The sequence below is a fragment of the Polypterus senegalus genome, chromosome 7 (assembly GCF_016835505.1).
Source record: "Polypterus senegalus isolate Bchr_013 chromosome 7, ASM1683550v1, whole genome shotgun sequence".
Taxonomy (NCBI): domain Eukaryota; kingdom Metazoa; phylum Chordata; class Cladistia; order Polypteriformes; family Polypteridae; genus Polypterus; species Polypterus senegalus.
In genome coordinates, this window is record NC_053160.1 from 119,183,261 (window position 1) to 119,206,282 (window position 23,022).

The window sequence follows — 23,022 nt, forward strand, 5'->3', positions numbered from 1 at the left end:
CATTGCCATGTATAGGCATGAGTAAACTTTGGGTGTCGTGAAATGGGTTACACTTTTCATAATGGACTCTGCGGATAACGAGGAATTACTGTATATGGACTTAAAGAAGTGGTGTCAATGTGTGTCTTTCACGGCTTTAATGTATGTAATTAATAGTTTACATTTAGTAAAATAATGCTAAACATTTAGAAACATTTTCGATTTGATGTAGGAGTTTTTCTGCATTCAGTTTGAAATATTGCACCCTTGTTAGCATTTGTTCTTAATTTTATAGGAATTAGCATCAAATAGCAGAATGAAGACAATATAAAATAGCACTACTGCTTCTTCAAAGGACTACTTCAGCTCAGAATTTAGCTCAGATTAAAACCAGGACAAAGAAAGTAAACCTTCAGAATATATAAAATACCCCTTCAAGACCAAAATTGTGTTTTTGTGCTGCTGTATGACCATGCCATAATTATTAAAAAATCAAAATGGGCCCAAAAAAGAATTCTGTAGCAAACAGGCCTGATAATATTTAAAAGCTGGTTGATTTAAAATTAAAAGAAACAACATAGCAGCACGATAAGTGAAACTATTATTTGTTTAAAACACTGTTGTGCCGACTCCAGCTGCAGGTCCCTCTGAACCTGCCTTAGACTAAAAAGCTTGAGAATGATTAGTTGGGTTTGAATCAGTTAACATCCCTGATTTGCCTATCCATTGTGGGGCCAACTCGGGCACACACACTCAAACAGTTTACAATCACCAATTAAAATAATGTTGCAGGTTTTTAGAGATTTTGGATGAAAGCTGGAAAACCCCATGCAGATACTCTACATTCAAAACATGCTAACTCCAAAAAGACAATGATCATTCATAGCAGTAGAACCAAAGGTGATGGATCCACAGAGGAGTAGCACCAGCCACTGCACCACTTTCATCTGATGATTACAGCTAAAAAGAAACTAATAATGTTGTTGTGGTAGTAAATTGTTTTATAACTGTTCTTTTAATGAATGGTGCTGTATGAAAGAAAGGTATATAGATTTGTTGCATGTTTCCTGAATGAGTCCGCATTGTATGATTGCACTAACATTAATACTAATTCTTCAAGTTTCCTTCTGGGTTATAATTAGAAAATTAGAACACATTTAAAAGGAACAGCCGATTCAACCCAACAAACTTGCAAATGTTTTTCACTTAATTTATCCACAATAACACTGAGTCAAGATGATATTTATTCTTAAATACTATTACGTAATGTATATATTAAATCATAATTAACATTTATCTGTTTTTTTATTTCAACAGAACAAATCAGTGAGAAGGATGAGGGCCCCTATTATACTCACCTTGGGGCAGGGCCAAATGTTGCAGCTATCCGAAAAATAATAGAAAACAGGTAAAGTATAAAATATAATTGTAATGATATGGATGTGAAGAATGGGCAAAGGCACTAAATCCAGCTTTCCAAAGTAAAGTGTGGCTTCCAGTTGAATGTGATGTAATTTTCATTCCCATTATGTTATGTACACAATGCAGGAAACTAGTCATGTGACTAGGCACATTTATTACGTTACCAGGAATTAGCATTTGGTTCCATTTTGGTTATGAACTCTTTCTGGCTTTGACTTTGACTTTTGCTTTGCCCCCTGTACTTTGTTTGCTCACTTTACTTTGACCTTGCCTCTACTTGACAACGATTTTACCTCACATTTCTTATCTCCCAGTTTTTTAGTTCTCTTGCATTAATTCCAGGACATACTGTTTAATAACACCTTAAAAGACCCATTTAATTTTAAAAGCTGACGGTCTGATCTGACAGAACACTGCACAAAGAAGGGGAAATACAGTAAAAAAGGCCTGGCAACTTGGGAGTAATATGGTGCTACAGATTCAGGAAAAGGCAGGATCTCTGTCTCTATGGGTTTACAGTACACCGCTTGTGTGGAGACTGATCTTTTTCCTATGTCTGCATGTACTTTTTTCCTGGTACTCTCATTTTTTCCACATCCTAAAGATATGTATGTGAACTAAATGCTGGAAGTAAATTTGCCTTGTGTGTATGTGTCCATGGATGTGAGCGCACACTGCGTTGGATTGGTGCCCCATCTAAGATGGGTTCTTGATGCTACTATGATGTGCTCCAGCTTCCCATGAGCCTGAACTGGATAAGTGGTTAGATAATAGATGGATGAAACATAAAACTAAAGCCTGTATTAATTCCAAAGATGGGACTAATAGATTATCTGTTATGTCTCAGTATAAGTGATACATGGTGTATGAACCTCAACTGACTGTAAGCCTCTTCAAGAATGGTTCTATCCTTCTGTCTGATGCTGCTAAAAATAACATGTAATGTCAGGTCTGTATAGTATGTACAGTTCAGACAATGATTGTATTTTGATAATAATAAGCAACTTTTGCTGTTGTAACACATAGAATTCATGGCTTGAGTATCCCAGGAATTTAATGGGAATCACTCATTCAAACTGTAAGAAAAGACACAAAACTATGCAAAAGAGTTGGGGATCCAGCCCGTATACTTGAAAATGTAGGAGTGAAAGATATGTCTTTACTGACAGGAGTCCAAAACAGAACTGAGAAGATTACAAAATGGCTGTCAAATATAATTATTAAACAGGGAGTGATTTAATGGTAGAGTGGCATCTTGACCCTGGAAATGACATCAGGAGTAGGGGGGTTCTTGGGACTGGAACGGGAAGTACTGTTAGGTTGTTGTCTGGGGATCAGAAGTACTGTTAGGTTGATGGTTCCTCAGTTGTTCTGCAGGAAAGGAGGATAAAGAGTTAGAGGAAAGCGCCAACCCCTGGTCAGGCAGGAACATACACTTATTTGAGCTCATAAACTGTCTCCAAATCCCACATGTGTGACAACACATCAACAGCTGACCCTAGGAGGATAGCATTCACACATGAGAATGTCATCCCAACTAAGGAACAGGCATTCTCAAACTACTGTAGACCATGACCATTGATTGTTTTTCACTGTCTAGTATTATTGTGTTCTCTTTATTCTACAGTATTTATGTGTTTTTTTAGTAAATTATAAAATAAATATTCCAATCACAAAGACAATTTTGATACATAACATCTGTAAGTCTCACTTTTGTGGTGCCCATAAAAATGAAATATAGTTACTTAACCTTCAGTCCCCTGCCTTTTCTTATAAGCTAATTTAAGCATTAGGATCTGAAGTTAGATATGTGTACTTGAGTTCGGATTAAGTGAGTTTGAGAATGTTAAGTGATCTTTGAACTAATTTATCTGTCTATAAAGGTTCAGCCCAAGAAACCTATTTTGGTCAAAATTATTGAATTTTCAACTTCCTTAATCCTGTTCAGATTAACTGAAGTAAAACCCATACAATTGATAAAGTGCAAATGTAAAGATTTTTACTCTTACTCTTACTCTATCATTCATATTAGCAAATGTGTTAAAAACACTTTAATACTACTGCTTTTCCTATAACAAACACACAGAGGAATTTAGAAAGCTTACAAGAAACCAAACAAACTCATCTTCCAGTGTGGAGGTACATAAAATGTATGAATTGGGGTGAAAGTAAAGTTTAATGTTATTTTTCAAAAGACACATAAAAAATACAAAAATAATTTACACTGTAAGACATGGTGTTACCATGAGATGAACCCAAAGGCCAAAAACAGTGAACATGCCCTTTAACTCTGCACAACACCACACAATGAATACACATTTATTAACTTAAAATGTCACATGTACATATTCATGATCATCAGACAGGAAGTAAGGGGGCAGCTAGTGCTTCTGTTTCGCATCACTCAAAACTCTGGCTCAGCATACACTAAATTTCTTGTGTTTATTTAGAAGTTTGAGATCATAAGGTGACATTGCTGTAGGCAGAGATGACTATCTGATTGCACCATGTCTTGCTACTGATTTTTGAGATGGGGATTTATGGCACAAATGACTGACCATTTTCTGCATGTGAGAAGTTATGAAGTTTCTGCAGGCACAAATTTGCCAACTAATGAAAAAGCTCAAAAGCTTGGTGGAATGAGAACGGAACAAGAACACCATGTGCAGTTCTTCCTGCCTTTCAAACAAGATGGGGTGCATGCTAATGCTTTGAGTAAGAATGAGATCCACACGATTGTGCTTTCTGAGGCACCTGTGCTTAAATATTTGCCTGCACAAACATCTGAAGTTGCACGTGGTCACCATAACACACTTAATATGAATAGGGTTAAACTGTTTTCAACAAAGCAAAGTGGATTTCCCATAACATTTGGTGGAGGCTATCAGAAGAGCAGCCCCGAGACTAAAGGAATGTAAAATGTTCGGTAAGTTTGTTTTTTTGTCTAAAATGGAGCATTTCTATTTTTTCCATGAATACAGAAGTACCTATCCTGTCAAGTTGCTAACACCATGGAAAGCAGTGCTTTGTCCAGTATAATTTATTTATAAATATGCACCCTCTCCCAAATTTCGTATCTAAAGAGCAAATAATGTGCTTATCTCTGCACTTTTAAAGATCAAATGAGCAAGTTCCTTATTGTGGGAAATCTAAAAAGAAGACCACCCCCTAATGTTTCCGTGCTTGTAAGATAAAATGCCATGAAGGTATAACCTTTTTCTGACCAAAATCTCCATGACACTCCTCCATTTCTAAGAGGGACTGGCAAAGAGTTTCAACCTCAAATCCATCCCAACAAACACATAGAGTTGGGTTCTTTCAAGCTTTAAATAAGTAAATGTTCATCTTCTTCGTAAGCAGACCTGCTGCTTTTTACACATCTCTGGTTTATTCAGCTTACCTTTAACGCACTTTCCTTGCTTGTCCAAGCTTCTTGGCATCTCCTGCATTTGGAAGCACCTCCAAATGTGAGGTTCATTTCACTGCAAATAAACAAATATCAGACTGGTTTAGATTTAAACCAAAACTTTCTATATATACGTTACAGCTAAAGCTAGAAATTGGATAAACCAAGCGTAACACAGGTAAAGTTCACATTATCCAAAAGACCTCAATAAACCTAGCATTACCTAAGTAAAATGTGCATCATCCAAAAAGATTACCTGGGAAAGTTAGAAACTCATATGTTATTGTAGCTTTACCCAGGTCTGCTGGATATTGCAAGCTTTATCCAGATAATGCTAGGTTTATCCAGTTTTCTGGCTTTACCCGTAACATATATAAAAGTAGTAGTAGCAGTATTATCACATGTACAGAGGCAGTGAAATTGTGTAAGAGACATATTGATACAAATAATTGTGTTACTGTACATGATTCAGCTCAGTTTTTTGTGATCTCTTAATTGATTGCTTTCTCCTTGGACAGAGTAAATGTCTTAGTAGGGGCAGGAGAAAAAAAGGGAGAGAGGTGGAGAAAGAAGTATTATACCCTCCGTGCACGAGAAAAGAAAAGGAAAGGCTGAAAAGGAACCAGTGTCTTTACTCATCTTTTGCAAACCTTATACTTGCCTGTTACTCTCCAGTGCTATGTATGACAAATGATAATGTATGGAAATAGTAAACTTCACTTGTTTAAATGCACCATTGACACATAATACCATCTGTTTCCTGAAGAGGCATTAGCTCTCTTAGAAATGTGTTCTTTTGAAATTGTGGCATATTAAATAATTAAATAATTTCGTAATATACCAGAAAAGGCGATATCCCTCGCATCGTGATTACGGCGGTACAAGAATCACATGAGAAAAAATATCTTTTAGCTTACATTTACTGACGGTTAACACGGTTACAGACGGGAGGCAAATGTACAGACTTTTTATCCAGGTGGGAACCTGGATCAACACGGCCTGCCATTTTTCGTCCCCACGCTGGGAGGTTTTTCAAACTTTGTCGACACAGCCTCGAAGGGTCTGGCTGCTGTCCAAGCCTTTATACTGTTCTTCTTCAACTTGCTGGTCTTCTCTGTCTCCAAACAAGGGCTGAATTCCTCCTCCACAAAATACAGAAATATCATAGTGCTTATGTGCCGGTTCTCATTCTCCCAATAAGGAAAGAAGATTTTGTGCTGACAGAGGACAGAAATACCCTATTCTGTGTTTAAGCTGACTATACAAGCCTCCAGTTGTCTTTGGCTATCTAATCCAATGCTTGGCTAGCAATTCTAACTGCTGAGCCCCTGTGTGCCAAATTTAACATGCACATGTGAATAAAACTCATAACAGTATTGTCCAGATATACTGACATAAAGAAAACCTCCCAGCATGGGGACGAAAAATGGCAGGCTGTGTTGATCCAGATTCCCACCTGGATAAAAAGTCTGTACATTTGCCTCCCATCTGTAACCGCGTTAACTGTCAGTAAATGTAAGCTAAAAGATATTTTTCTCTCATGTGATTCTTGTACCGCCGTAATCACGATGGGAGGGATATCGCCTTTTCTGGTATATTACGATAGTATTTAGTTATTTAATATGCCACAATTTCAAAGGAACACATTTCTAAGAGAGCTAATGCCTCTTCAGGGAACACCATCTCCACCTATTTTCTTAATTTACTTTAAAAAAATTAACATCAAATGGTCAATCAAGAAGCAATAAAAGTTAAGTTGATGGAGAAAACGAAAAAAATAACTGAAAAGGCAACATATTCTGCACTGTTAGGGGTCAATTTTGCTCCAAAACTGTCAACGGTCTGCTAATAATGAAGAGTTGGCATTGCTCAGTGAAAGCCTTTCACACAGCTAACCAATGCCAGCAACTTTCTAACCACATGCCAGCAGGCTCAGTTCCACAGCAGCCAAGTGAATACTGGTAGCTAGAGGATGTTATGTCTTAACAGATGTTGTCAGGTTGTGTTTATCCAGTCACACCATTTGCTCCACATTTTTTAGCCGCCAGTTGATCTGCAAACAAACAAAATAAAATGAATAGCAGTACATATTGATTTGTTCAGTATACACAATTGGCACAAGATACAGCTAAAACAACCTAGAAGAAATAACATGCTCAGACCAGTTAAGGGTCACAGCGGCCAGAACCCATCTTGACTATACCTAACACAAAAAGCCTCACACAAGCATGCACCATACCAACTTGGATTGGCCAATAAATGCAACTTTTAGGTCTTTGGGAGGAAAAGCAGAGTACTATGCAACAAAAAAAACAAAAAACGGCTAGGCATGAAAGTTAAACCAAACTCACTGGACCCATCAGGAAAAAGCACTTACCCAGTAAGTAATTGAGGTTCAATTAATAAAAATAAATATGGTAAAGCACAAGACAAGCATAATAAGGTTTGCACCATCCATGGCTGCCCAATTTGTAGGTATGTTAATTTTTGCAGCAGTGTTCTTTTTGTGTAGCTCCAAGTGCAGACAAGTTACCTGCTATTCGAATGAGTTTCTCATCACAGTCATCTTTCTGGTTGCTAATAACAGTAGGTAGGTTGGCTGCACGGCCAGCAGCATTTGCTTTGTTAGCGTTTCCGAGTAAACAAGATGATTCATGGGTTCATTTTTGATTTCAAATAGATTTACTTGAACAGTCATCAGACGGTGTTGTCTGGTATATCATCAAAATATAATGCTGGCTACACAATTTTCCCCAACATTCTTCCTGTGTGGAGGGTGGGAAACCTATCTAGTAGTGTAATGAATCAAGATAGGCAGCGTTTTAAATGAATATCTTAACTGTCTCAAATAACAGCAAGCAGCAGCAGACTGCAGTGCAGATAATGCTGGTTTTTCCCCTTTTAGCTTTGAGGTTGGCAACACACTCATCCATGTGGTGTTCTTTTAGATGACTAATTCAGTTTTTTTATTATAATCTTTACCTTATTTCCCCTGTGCAAGATGTTTACAAAGCAAGAGTTGCATACTGCTCTTTTGGTATTGCTTGCAATCACCTAGTTTTGTGTTATCAGAAAATATGTCAATTTGTTACTTACATTTTTACTATATCAATCAATCCATCCATCCAATTTTAACCCACTTATCCAGTTCACTTTGCTGGTGTTTATCCTGCCAAAATTGAGCCCTGGCAGCAATCAATGCTCTTGCATTAGTTTAGAGATTCCAATTGAATTAAGATGTGTGTCTTGTGGGTGTGCTTTGACAACCAGAATATAGTTAAGTGATAAACTCCATACAGACACAGAGTAGACATGAAAATCACATATAGAGAGTGCCCAGGTAAGAAACTGGAAGGAGGACTCTATAGTTGTAAGGCAGAAATCCAAACCATTATGAAGCCATTCTGCCTTTTCTTTAAATCATTCAAATACATTAAAAGAAAAGCAAGCTGGACACTAATACGTACAATACCCCATTGTTCCTTTTTCCCTCATGGGCACTGCATCCTGAAGGCCTGATAGCTGCATTTTGAAAATGTGCCTGTCTTGTGGGTTCATCATCTGAATGTTTATGAAGTCAAAGAAGTATTGTATATTATACTGGAGTCAGTACTCTTCTGACTTCCTCATAAAGCTTTAGAATATTAGTGAAACGTGTAAGTAGAAACACATGACGTTTTGGGGCACCCATAGGCAAACTGTGTATAATTGAAACAAAAATACAAATGGCTTTGAGCAAACAATATCTTTTCAGACACAAGACTAATTCTTGACTGACCAAGATAGCTGGTCCTTCAGATTTAAGTACTTCCAACAATATTTGAAATATTTTATATTATATGTGATAATATCTTTCATGTTTAAGCATTTTTTCATTTGTACAATACAATACAATTTATTTTTGTATAGCCCAAAATCACACAAGGAGTGCCACAATGGGCTTTAACAGGCCCTGCCTTTTGACAGCCCCCCCCAGCCTTGACTCACTGAGAAGACAAGGAAAAACTCCCAAAAAACCCTTTTAGGGAAAAAAAATGTAGTATTTGATTTATTTGAACAGGTGGTTGATTAGGAAGAACACTTACAATATTGGATTAATCTTGGCTTTTAAACTCCATCCTTTTAGATTAAGGGTAGCCTTTTCTGCTAATGCTTATCTGTGGTGACCTCAACGCTCCTAGAATTTCCGAGGGCCGTTACAAACACGTATTGCATAATTGACCCAAATATGACACATTACCAGGTCGTATTTTGTTACACTGCAAACCAAATGAAACAAAACCTCCTTTCAACATCATGTGAAACAAATATAATAAATAAAAGGTTCTATCTTTCCACAGTAATTTTTTAAAGAATCCACCCCTAAACTGTCAGATTTGTAAAGTCATTAATGACATCCACATAATTTATTTGACAAATATACTCACATTCAATGGGCAAAATTGCAAGACTGTTGAGTCTTTTTTGCTGCACTGCATGTCATTTCTCATGGATTTTAGACCGCTATCTTTAAAAGGACTGCATGGTCAGCCATTATAGAATAACTGAAATCTGACTGAGGTGGGAGGCCGCTTTTATCCTCTGACATGAAGGGGGGAAGCAGGGAGCTGATTTGTATAATGGCCCACTTTCTGTTGTCCCACCCAATTTTTGCTGCAGCTCTTGCTGATATTGTTACTGATGCTACTGTTACAAAAACAATTTCTTCACTGACTGTACTGTGCTCCCCCCCACAAACCCAGGGCCCACAAAAAGTGTTTCTGTTTCCCTGCCTTCTTGGAACCCCCTGACTGTCAGTTATCACTGCTCTTGGCCTCTCTTTACAAAAAAACCTACAGAAAGATATGACTTTTGCATTTCCTAATCATACAAATTGTTCCTTTTCTTTCATAATATTGTAAGAAATATAATTTTTTTGCATTTATTCTTACATTTGTTTATCTTTTTGCTCTCATGCATTTATGAGGTGTACACTTAATGATGTTGTTTTGATTATAACCATTTTAAACCAAATTGTCTCTAATGGCATATGTAAGGCTTCCTGTCATTTTTTGTGTGACACTGAATGTGTTTACATGCACAGACAAAACTGGAATAAGGTGAAGAACCAGGGCCTGTATTTATCAAGCATTGCAGAATTACTCCTAGGAATTGCACTAAAAGCCACGCTAAGATAAGAATTTGTTCTACCTCAGAGTAGAACATAAAAAGTATTTACAAAGCATCCTACAGCTACTAGCTAGGAATGAAAATGATGTTACTACTTCATGACACCCCAAGCCACAAACTAAAAATCATTATGATGTTTTCTAGTTTTCTGATAATAACACTAAGGCTTTATATCAAAGATAATTATAATAATAACATACAAAGTAGTGATAGAAATGTAACTGTTGCCATTCTGCAAAAAACACTGAGATCGAAAGACTTATACACACATACTAAATGAGAGTAAAGCCCAAAATCGCACACGTTTATTTAACAATGAATGCTCCAGGGATTGTTTCTTCCTTGTGCCCTAGGCTTTCTGGGGTAGGCTTCAGCTTCCCCATGACCCTGCTCAGATTAAAGTGGATTTTAAAAATGGATAGATGGATGATAAATGGATAAATCAGATGAAACGTTCCCACTGTTATAGCAATGGAAAACACCTCATAAAGTGACAGTTACTGGAACTAGTCACTGCTATTCTTGCACTGTTTCTGAAGTCACTCTCACATTTCCAGTGTCCTCATCATCTTTGATTGTACCGTGTTGTGTCTTTTTCCTTTTTCTCCCATTATCTTCTGCAAAGCTCTATTTACATAACACTCCAAGAGTCTCCCCCTGTTTTCATAAACCTTCTCAGGCTTGTAAAAAGTAACAGGAACATTCAAGGGTTTTTGGAATGCAGAGCTTAGTGTACCTGTGTGACATTTCTCTGTCTATCACCCATCCAGGCCTGCTTATGATCAGGGTAATATGCTGGCTACTAAAATACAGTTTGCATCCATGAGCTGTGTACTAATACTGCGAAACTGCTTGCGATTCACATGTGTACACTCATCCACACTTGGTGCAATGATCTTCATTTGTGTGATTGCTTTAACATTACCTCACATGGAGTTAAGAAAATGTACAAATATGCACATTATTTCACGCACTGTAAGGATATTTAAAGTTTGGTACAAAATTTGAGAAATGGGTGGTTGTGACATACTGAAATCATTGCTATTGCAAAGCAGCATTTTACACATAATGCTATCAAACACTAACATTTTGGCAGACAGCACAAGGCTTTTCCGTGTAGATGAATCAATCACTTAACGTACAAGATTTGTTATGAATATTATTCCACCTCTGTCAAATCATTTTCTTTTTACAAGTTCATTGTTGTTGAGCATTTTCAAACATTCTGTTTTTCACAGAATGTGCACGCTGATTTCTTCCTGATGCCATCTTCTGGCAGCTCCTAGTGAGTTATGCCATTTCACAAGCACTCTTGAATCCATCACAAGTGTCCCAACTTCTGTTGATTACTTAAAAACCCTGTCTGTCTTAAAACAGAGTTGGAACAGACTGTGTTACTACACCCTCTGAAGTTGTACTTGGACAATATTACACTGTAGAAAGTTGTAAATACTAGTGATAATGGCAAGAAAATGGCAGTTCACAAATGAATGAGACAGAATATTATCACTCTTTCATTTAGAGAAACTCAAAAAAATTAAAGTGTCAGTAAGTGTGGTGCCCTACACAATCCAAAGGCAAATGGAAACTGGAAGAAAAATCTGGAAGAAATCTGCCAGACCCAACATCAGAACCCAATTAGAAGATAAGTTTCTGAGGGTCACCAGCTTGTGTGATAGGCACCTCACAGCACAACAGCTTCAAGCAAAGCTTAACAAAGGTAAAAAAAAAACAAGTCTCAGTTTCTACTGTGAGACTTTGTGATGCAGGTTTAACAGGGTGAGTGGCAGTAAGTGGCAGTGGCAGTAAGAAAGCCACCATCGAGAGAGAAGTGGAGAGAGCAAACCAATTGAACAACTTCTTTAACATGTTTGACCAGCCTAACCCACTCTCACCTCGGAGTACTGCATCCAAACCTTCCTTCTGCTGATACCAGCATAGGTGAGACATCCTCACACACAATTACAGCAGCACAGGTGAGCAGAGAGCTGAGGAGACTTCGTGCCAGCAAAGCAGCGGGTCCAGATGGTGTATCACCACGATTGCTGAAGGCCTATGCGTTGGAACTGGGGAGTCCTCTACAGTGTATCTTCAACCTGAGCCTGAAACAAGGGAGAGTCCCGAGGCTTTGGAAAACATCTTGTATCACCCCAGTCCCAAAGGTATCACGTCCTAGTGAGCTGAATGACTTCCGGCCTGCTGCTCTGACGTCACATGTGATGAAGACCATGGAGCGGCTGCTGCTTCACCCTCTGAGGCCACAGGTCCACCACGCCCTCAACCCTCTGCAGTTCATATACCAGGAGAAGGTGGGAGCGGAGGATGCCATTGTCTATATGCTACACTGATCCCTCTCCCACCTGGACAGAGGCAGTGGTGCTGTTAGAATTATGTTTTTGGATTTCTCTAGCGCCTTCAACACCATCCAACCTCTGCTCCTTAGGGACAAGCTGACTGAGATGGGAGTAGACTCACACCTGGTGGCATGGATCATGGACTATCTTACAGACAGATCTCAGCATGTGCGTCTTGGGAACTGCAGGTCTGACATTGTGGTCAGCAACACAAGAGCGCCGCAGGGGACTGTACTTTCTCCAGTCCTGTTCAGCCTATATACATCAGACTTCCAATACGATTCAGAGTCCTGCCACGTGCAAAAGTTCGCTGATGACACTACTATTGTGGGCTGCATCAGGAGTGGGCAGGAGGAGGAGTACAGGAAGCTAATCAAAGACTTTGTTAAATGATGTGACTCAAACCACTTACACCTGAACACCAGCAAGACCAAGGAACTGGAGGCCCAGGCCCCTCATGGACCCCGTGATCACCAGAGGAGACTGTGTGCAGAGGGTACATACCTATAAATACCTGGGAGTGCAGCTGGATGACAAATTGGACTAGACTGCCAATACTGATGCTCTGTGTAAGAAAGGTTAGAGCCGACTATACTTTCTTAGAAGGTTGGCGTCCTTCAACATCTGCAATAAGATGCTGCAGATGTTCTACCAGACGGTTGTGGTGAATGCCCTCTTCTATGCAGTATTGTAATGCGGAGGCAGCATAAACAAGAAGGACGTCTCACGCCTGGACAAACTTGTTAAGAAAGCAGGCTCTATTGTAGGAATAGAGCTGGACAGTTTACCATCTGTAGCAGAACGACGGGCAAAGGCAAACTCCTGTCAACTATGAAGAATTCACTACATCCACTGAACAGTGTCATCTCCAGGCAGATGAGCAGCTTCAGTGACAGACTTTTGTCACTGTCCTGCTACACTGACAGACTGAGGAGATCGTTCCTCCCCTACACTATGCGACTCTTCAATTCCACCCGGGGGAGTAAATGCTAACATTATTCAAAGTTATTGTCTGTTTTTACATGCATTTTTTTTGTTTGTTTTTTGTTTTTTGTGTCAGTATGATGCTGCTGGATTATATGAATTTCCCCTTGGGATTAATAAAGTATCTATCTATCTATCTATCTATCTATCTATCTATCTATCTATCTATCTATTCCTTAAAGGATAAAATACCGGCTGTGGACTACTGCAGACTGGAAGAATGTCTTATAGATCAATGAATGAAAATTTGAAATCTTCAGTTCATCACACAGGGTGTTTGTACGTCGTCTACTTGTTGAAAGCTAACTCTTAAACATGGAGGAGGACGTGTGTTAGTCTGGGGATCTTTTGCTGGAGGCAGTATTGGTGACTAGCACAGAGTGACAGATATTATGAATCAAAAGGGTTAGCACAGTTTGGCTGTTACATCAGCAAAAGGTGGCTATTTTGATGAATCAAAAATTGAATAAACTTTTGTATGATTCCTTGGCTTATTTTTTTATTTACCATTGTTTATTTGTTATATGACTTGACTTCATTAAACATTAAGACATTAAACTGTGCACATTTCCAGGTGTTCTTAAACATTTGACGGGTAGTGTATATGTGTATATATACATGTATACTTATAGGTTTTTATTCTTTCCTTAAAAGGTCTGGTGAATCAGGAAAAGCTATTAGAATTGAAAAAGCTGTCTATACTGGGAAAGAAGGGAAGAGCGCACAAGGATGTCCAATTGCTAAGTGGGTAAGTCTGGGACACTGTTAGTGTAAAATATATTGATAAGCCTTTAATTTTAAGGGTAGCTCATTTTAACTATAACTCAGCTTATTCAAAAATAAAATAATTTATAAAAATAATATGGTTAAAACAAAATAGAAGCAAAGTTTAAGGCGTATTTGGTCAAATTTTCATTCTTTCCTGTTTTCAGTTTATATTGGCCGTTTCATCAAAGAGTATCAGAAACAAAAAGATTTTATATTATATTATACAGTACATTTATATATATTATATACATTTATTACATTTATATATAAATAAATGTTTCATGGAGAATCCACTGCATCCACTAAACAGTATCATCTCCAGACAGAGGAGCAGCTTCAGCAACAGACTGCTGTCACTGTCCTGCTCCACTGACAGACTGAGGAGATTGTTCCTCCCCCACACTATGCGACTCATCAGGTCCACCCTTAAACGTTAACATTATACTAAGTTATTATCTGTTATTATCTGCATTTTTATCACTCTTTAATTTAATATTGTTTTTTTTTTTTTGGTTTTTTTTATCAGTATGCTGCTGCTGGAGTATGTGAATTTCCCCTATCTAAGTATCTATCTATCTCACTTTGCGAGTCCACACCCTCACCCCACCCCAGGGCGTGCCACACACCAGCCACTTCGCGTCTCTGCCACTCGCATTGTGAAGGGGGGTCTGAACGCAAGCTAAGGGGATGTGGATGGATCAGCTGCTGTCTTTCTGCTGCTGAGCTGCATGTTCTGCTTGTAGCGCTGTGCATCAATCATTTAAAACCTTGAACAGCAGCTGTCCTTTCGGCTCACTGCTTTGTCTTGCAGGATGTTAAAGTGTCTCTCATTGGACATCAAAATGTCTCTCTCGGGATGTCTGGGCTGATTATAACTTTACTTATTTTCTGAATTTGCACATAGATTATTATTGTTCTCTTGTGCATCCTTTTTTGCCTTCTTTACCCTCCAACACTTTTGTGTCTCTTTTCAATGCGCTGCTCTTTCTTCGTTGCTTAGTTGTTCACATGCCATCTAGAACGTATACCATTTTTTAAGAGCTGGAAGCACATGAAGTGTGTTTACTAAAAGCATTCCAACAACTGCGAGGTTAGATGTCCGTGAATCTGTTTAAAATTGTTTGTAAATGAAAAGTCACCGTCTCATGGGTCTTGCTTCCTAAGTTTGTAATGTCTAGTTTCACGTGAAGTCAGAGTGTCTCTCCGAGATGATCACGTCTCAACCCAAGATTTTTTTTATAATATATATAAAGTGAGGCCTGTGATATAAAAGCTTTAATCTTTCTTTCCCTCCTGTTTCACCTCTAGTTGCACACATAGTTGCAGTCAATGTTACTGAAAAACACATTCATTTTAAAAATTTTGTGTCTCTTAAATAATTCACTTAAGGATTCCATGTGTTTAACTTGTTTGTTATACTCCTTAAATGTATTTTACTTAAACTGGGACCATCAGTACAGACAGGAAAGAAGTAATCCCTTGAATGACAGTATTTTTCCAGTTTTATTTTTGTGTTGGAACAATATTGTGTGTGTTATGTGCAAGAAGGGGTGGGTGTTAAATGCAACTCTCTTACGTTCTATTAAATAAGACTATAATTCATACAAAATATAGGACACATTTCATCCTATTGCCAGACCTCTCAAGGTCTACGTCAAACCAATATCGAGGGCAGTGAACCTAAACAAAGATACTGACACTTTTTTCAATACTTGCCTCCCCATACAATGTGCAAATCACTCACTGCATGCCATAAAATGTTATTGCCATTTGAACTGAAATAAAGTAAGTGCTTCATTAATAATACAAGGAATTTTGGCACAATCAAACTTTAAACAATGCAATTCTAAAAGAAAAACTATCAAATGAAATAATACACCGAACTTTCCCCAGGTCCTCAACAAATCAAGATTTCTAGTACTACATGAACACCACTTTTTACAAGACATTTAACTCAACTAATTTACATGAATAAAATATTGTTACAAGGCTGATAATTTAATTATGTACATGTGCACAGTTTTGTTTTAATAATTAAAAGGGAATCCGTATTATTTATTTATTTGCAATGGTGTCTTTTTGCTTCTGGTAATAACAAGATAAGTTCTCCAACTAAACTTGCATACATGACTGGGTAGTAAAGGTACATGGCAAAGCTGGCTTGAATTTTATCCTAGACAGTAATTATATTAAATTATTAATGTTTCACCAAATATCTTTCACCCATTGTAGCTAAACCATTCATTAATTCCTTTACACAGGTAATCCGCAGGACAAATAAGGAAGAAAAAATCCTGATCCTGGTGCGGGAGCGAGCAGGTCACAGTTGTGAAACTGCAGTTTTAGTGATCCTTATTCTTATATGGGAAGGAATATCCAGTACTCTTGCGGACAGCCTGTATGTCGAGTTGAGCGACACTCTAAGGAAACATGGTGCTCTTACAAACCGAAGATGTGCACTCAATGAAGAGTAAGAATGTTTAATGACATGCATGTGCTGATTTACTAGACATAGATCCTTTTCTGCAGCAACATCGAAATCATTAATTCAGGACAAACACTATAACTAATCAAACAGCTATAAGCTTACTGACCAATAAAAATAATGTCTGACATGAAATTAATTTTAATGTCAATAATGTTTTTTTTTATTAGTATTATTTTAAGGAATTCATTTAAATAAAACAAACTGAATGATTTATTTGTTTACAATATACAGTGGATTCAGGAAGTATTTAAACCCTCCCACTTTCTGCACACTTTATTGTATTGTACTGTAGATTAAATTTTAAATGGATTAATATTCAATTCCTATCCATCAATCTCCACTCAATATCCCATAATGACAAAGTTAAAACATGTGTGTACATGTGTGTACAGGTGTGAACATGTATTAAAAATCTAAAACTGAAATCAGATTCATGTAAGTATTCTGATCAGTATTCTATTCAGGACTTTGTAGAAGCACCATTGGCAGCAAATACAGACTCTGGTGTTCCTAGGTAAGCTTCTACAAAGTTTGCACACCTAGATTTGAACAGGTGTTCCCATGCTTCTTGACAGATCATCTCAAGCTCCATTATTTTGAACAGTAGCTGACTGTAAAATACCATCTTCAGGTCTCCCCACAGATATTCTATGGAGTTTAAGTGTAGATTTTGGCTGGGCCACTAAACAACAGGCCCAAAGTCACACTAGTATTGTCTGGACTATATGCTTCTGATTATTGTTGCACTGAATGTTGCCCCAGTCTGAGGTCACATGCACTCAAGAACAAGTACTTGGCTGCATTCATCCTTACCATGACATCTGACCAGTCTCCATAGTACCATAGAGATCATATTAAGCATAGGGCTTGGAGTTCTGCTCAAAGAAATCAATATATGTCTCATCAGACTAGAGAATCTTTTTCCGCATGGTCTAAGTCCTTCTATGCCATTTGGCAAACTCCAAGCAGAGTTATCCATTCTACTATAAACACTTAAACTGATAGAGTGCTGCTGAGATGGTCATCCTACCAACAAGTTCTTCCATCTCACCAGAGGATTTCTAATGGTCTGCTAGCCAAGACCCTTCTTACCTGGTTACTCAGTTTGACCAAAAGACCAACTCAAGGAAGCATCCTGGTGGTTAAATTTCTTACATTTCACAATTATCAAGGCCACTGCACTTTTGGGAACACTCAAAACTTTACAGATGGCTTTATATCCTTGCTCTGATCTATGCCTCACTACAATTTGATTCACAGGTCTACAGAGAGTTTCTTAAATTTCATAACTTGGTTTTTGCCTTGACATGCAGTGTGAATTGTGGGACCTTATATACACAGGGGTGTGTCTTTCTAAATGATGTACAATTAATTCAGTTTGCCACAGGTGGGCTCCAGTCAAATTCTAGACGTATCTCAAGGATAATTAAAGCAAACAGGAGGTACCTGACCATAATCTGGGGTGCCAAAGCAAAGGGACATAAAATATAAATGAAGGAGAGATTTCAGTTTTAATTTTTTAATCAATTTGCAAACCTTTCTACCTTTGAGTATAGACTGATGGGCAAGAGTGACAAATGTATGTATTTAAATTTAAATCTATCTATCTATCTAGTGGAAGGGTCTGAATACTTTCTGCATCCACTGTAGATACATCTTTGGCAGGAATGTTGACATTAATAAGATCAATTGACAACATTCAATGCTAGCCAAATTGAATTGAGAATATTTAACTCTTTAGTACTGCATATATGTCTAATTTCAACGTGTATGGTATATATAAAGAATTCTGTAAAATCTTCAGTTAAAAAACATACGCACACACATATGTATATACATATACTGTATGTATATATATATATATATATATATATATATATATATATATATATATATATATATACAGTGGAACCTCATGTCATGACTATAATTCGTTCCAAAACTCTGGTCGTAACCCAATTTGATCGTGACCCGAATTAATTTCCCCCATAGGATTGTACGTAAATACAATTAATCCATTCCAGACCATACGAACTGTATGTAAATATATTTTCTTTAAAGATTTTTAAGTACAAAAATAGTTAATTATACCATAGAATGCACAGTGTAATAGTAAACTAAATGTAAAAACATTGAATAACACTGAGGCAAACACCCAGGCTCCCTGCTCAGCTGCACACTAGCCTGCGCTCGCTCTCGCTCTCTCTCTCGCTCTCTCTCTACTGCATCGGCTTTCTCCTTCTGCTTCTTGCCTTCTCTTGCATCCTCCCATTATTTCCACTTTTTTTTCCCTTTAGCTGACTCGCGCTTCTATTTATGTAGAGGCATGGTAGTCGTGGCAATCAGCAGCTCCTGGGAACAATTACGGATGCGGACTGCTTCTTACCTGTGCACTTAGGTGAGAAACAGCCACATCACAAACTCCTCAGGAACCGCTTCGGCCGCACACCACCACGCCCCCTCGCTAAGCCGTGAGTGCAGTGATTATTTATTAAAACTGGCCTTTTTGACTGGTGCTGTTGACCCGCTATACCACAGGAGGAAGCTGGGTTGAGAGTAGGTTACAGTTTTGAGGAGAGTCCATCTGCGTGATGCACCGAGAACAATGTACAGTACAGGGAGAGACTGAACACGTGCAGAAATCACCGGTACATACGAATTGGAAGGGAAACGAAATAGAGTACAAAGAGTTCACAGCGAATGCACAGGGAGAGACTGAACACTTGCGGAAATCATCGGCGCGTATGAACCGGAAGGGGAAACTGGCTTGTTTGTCAACCGAGTGTGTGGTCGTGAACAGATGCAAAAGTTTGGCTAACTTTTTGGTCGTAACCCGATTTGTACATGTTCAAAGACGTTTGTGAACCAAGGTTCCACTATATATATATATATATATACACACATATCATAATCAGTGAAGCTACCTAACTTTAAAGAATTTCTAAATATTGTGACATGGCCAGTAAAGGGAGCATAGGAGAAAGATGTGGCACGAATAAAAATGTTGTGATGGATGTGTGGAGTTACTAAAAAGAACAGAATAAGTAATGAGGCAATCAGAGATACAACAAAAGTGGAATCTAAGAAAGTGCAGGAAAGTAGGACTAAAGGGTATGCACAGGTGATGAGATGAGACAATGAATATTTGGGCAAAAGTGTGATGAAAATGGAAGTACAGGGGTAGAGAAAGTAAGGGAGGCCAAAGTGGAGGTCAATGGATAAAGTAAAACAAAATCGGAAGGAGAAGGGCTTGACTGGCGAGGAGGTGCAGGACTGAGCTGAATAGATAAGATTTACCAAGCATATTGATTCCAAATAGAAGTGGGGAAAAGATAAAGAGAAAGAAGAAGAAGAAGAAGAAGACTGGTATTAAGATATCCTACAGCTATTACTTGGGTCCTACAGCTGAACACAAAATCACAAAGGTCCTTCTGCACTTCAGCTCCCTTTCAAGTAGCACCAACTAAGAGACAAGTCTAACTGCCCCTCATTTTAATTTTAGGCTTTGCCATAGGAGTGGCATACAGTGATTCCATGCTTTCAGTTTGGCTTTCTCAGGAAATTGTGAAGTGGCACAATTAAAATATGAAGTCTGGCAGGTCTATCATTATGGTATATTCATAATGAGATTCATAAATCAAAGCCAGGATGGTGCAACTTTTATAATGACACATAATCCACTACTAGTAATTCTATTAAAGTATTATGTAAATGTAAAACATAAGTTTACCCTTACAGAACACACACCATAGACTAACAAACTGGGGTGGATTTTTAGATAGGATCCTAGAGTGTCAGCAGCCTGGAAATGTCCCCTCTTACAAGGAATAGACTATTTCTCTGTTCACCAGAACCTTTCTGCTACCTGAATTTTAAACACTGACGTCATACTCAAACAAATACAGAAAGTTTATAAATTCTAACAATAATGGTGCATGATTCAGACATGGGAAAAGACTCAATTATTAAACTGCTACACCCCAGGACAACAACATTTTAACCCTCTATCCACTGAAAGAAACCAACCAACATTAAATTAAAAGGTGACTCACTGTTGACTGGTCACACTGGCATGCTGGAGGCGGTTACTTGTAATTATTTGGCTAGTGTGGTGTTATGATTGTGGTGTAGTGGGGTTGATTTAAGAATATGACAAACTCAAAGACACACGTAAAGATGCACTTGGCTAGTTGCATAATCTTAGAAAGACTAAAGGTGTCAAGAGAACATTACAGGAGTTTGGATTTTACTTTATGACAGCCCTGCTTAAAATTCTTTAGTCCACTTTATTGTAATCTGAAGGAAACCTTATGGTTGGGCATAAAGAAATGAAAGTCTTTTATTGCATATTACAAATGATTATTGAATTTTTTAAATAGAGTTATTATTGTTTTATTTTTTCCATGCTAGACGAACATGTGCTTGTCAAGGTCTGGACCCAGAGACCTGTGGTGCTTCATTTTCTTTTGGCTGTTCCTGGAGCATGTACTATAATGGATGCAAATTTGCCAGAAGCAAATTGCCTAGAAAGTTCAGGCTTCTGGGTGATGATCCTAAGGAGGTCAGTATCCATGTCTATTTAAATGAACCTTATACTTTGCCTTAGAAATTGTCCTTTTAGTGTCTGCACCTCCCCTCTCTTCTTTTCCAATCCCATCCATTCTATATTAAAATCAAAAACAAGCTTTTAAAACACAGCATAGGGATTTCAATTTCAAAGTACATGAAAAAGGAATACATTTTCTTTCTTTATTTTCAAATTCACCTTTCTGCCACCGTGTATGATATCATACAATTTTTCATTGTTACCTTGTCTGTTTTACCCTCTTGCACCTGTACAGCTGTTAAACAGTGTGTAACAGAAATACAATGCATACATTTCAAATGTATTTCACTGTATCACAGATATTCAAAACTATATGCTGAAAATATTGTGCATTTGTAAATCTATTGATTGAATTTTTTCCTTTGAAATCAGGAGGAAAAACTTGAGTCAAATCTGCAGAATTTGGCAACTATAATGGCCCCCATTTATGGAAAGATGGCCCCTGATGCTTACAGTAACCAGGTATTTTATACATTATCATGCTTCTTTTAAGCTATGTTAGTGTTTTTATATAATAATTAAAAGCAATTTCATTATTGGTCAGTTGATGACAAACTTTCAGAAATAGACAAAAGATCGGTACAATTGATCAACTGGATAATTATTTTTTTTTAAGAAAACACAAAATATTTATGAGTTTTTTTTATTAAAGAAGTGTAAGAAGTACAATGAAATTTGTGTGACATTATTTTGACAAGCTTGTGTTTCAGATTTGGTTGAAAAAAACAAATATTTCAGTGAGAACTATAGAAAATCAAGGGTGCAGAGAGACAGTTCCTAATTTTAATTTCTAAACTAAACATGACAAATATCTTCAACATTAAACACCAGAAAATGACATTATTTACACCAAAAAAACAAAGTGCAATGGTTTGAGAAGAAAGGGTTATAACATACTGTATCAAAACATGTCCATTGAAAGAAATCAAAGAAATGGAAGCACCTTAGCGTCCTGCCCAGGGGGTGTTCCTGCTTTGAGCCCATTGATTTCTGGGATAGGCTCCAGATGTCCCACAATCTGGTGCAGCACGAGCCCAGGACACAGACGGACGGACAACATTTGGTCACCCAACACACACATATTTATTTACACTATTTACAGTTTCAGTTCATGCACAACCCAGTGCCTCTCGACCAATCCCCAAATGTCCAGGCCTCTCTCTCCAGTGCCTTTCTTCAGGCCACCCCCACTTCTCTCTCGCAAGACTCCCATCCACTTCCACCCAACTCCGGTCCTCGAATGAAGGGAGGTGGCCCCTTTAATACAAGTCCGGATGGGCTCCAGGTGCTTCCCGACAGTCCTCTGCGGACACTCCTCTGTGTAGTGGAAGTGCTGGCTGCGCACCCGGAAGCCCTCTGGGTGTCCCCAGTCTTCTTCCCCCCAGCACTTCCTGGTGTGGCAGAAGTGCTGAGGTCCAGGGCTGTACAGGCACCGGGGCACCCCCTGGCGGTTACCACAGGCTCCTACAGGGTTGAGCTTCCATGATCTGCACCCTTGGTCCCCACTGCAACCAGGCGGTCGCCCCCTCGTGGTCTAGAGAAGGCGCAAGCCCTCCTCCGGTCCTCCTGGGCGTCCTGACTGGGTTCCACCCTGGATGAGCTTCTTAAGAAGATGGGTGGATGGATGGATGGACAGACCTACCTTAGGTAGCAATACTTTAATGAAAAGAAAAAGATGTCTCAGATAGTTGAGTTCCCCATTCTGTAAGTCACACATCAAGTATCAGCTATCAAAATAATCTCTTTATTTCTAAACACACATTCAAGTTTTTATGTTTTTTTTTCATGTTTAATTGATTATTTAGTTACAAACACAAAATAACAGTTTATCATTTAAAGGCAACAA

General features: G+C 38.2%; 1 protein-coding gene across 2 annotated transcripts in view; it reads left to right on the forward strand.

The window, feature by feature from the left end:
* tet2 (tet methylcytosine dioxygenase 2) overlaps positions 1-23,022 on the forward strand; it is a 132,066-nt gene that overhangs the window by 89,702 nt on the left and 19,342 nt on the right. For both annotated transcript variants that reach the window (XM_039759189.1, XM_039759190.1), the window contains exons 3-7: positions 1,297-1,387; positions 13,969-14,062; positions 16,344-16,552; positions 20,981-21,131; positions 21,549-21,638. In XM_039759189.1, the coding sequence (XP_039615123.1) occupies positions 1,297-1,387; positions 13,969-14,062; positions 16,344-16,552; positions 20,981-21,131; positions 21,549-21,638 (635 nt within the window). The remainder of the gene's footprint in view (positions 1-1,296; positions 1,388-13,968; positions 14,063-16,343; positions 16,553-20,980; positions 21,132-21,548; positions 21,639-23,022) is intronic.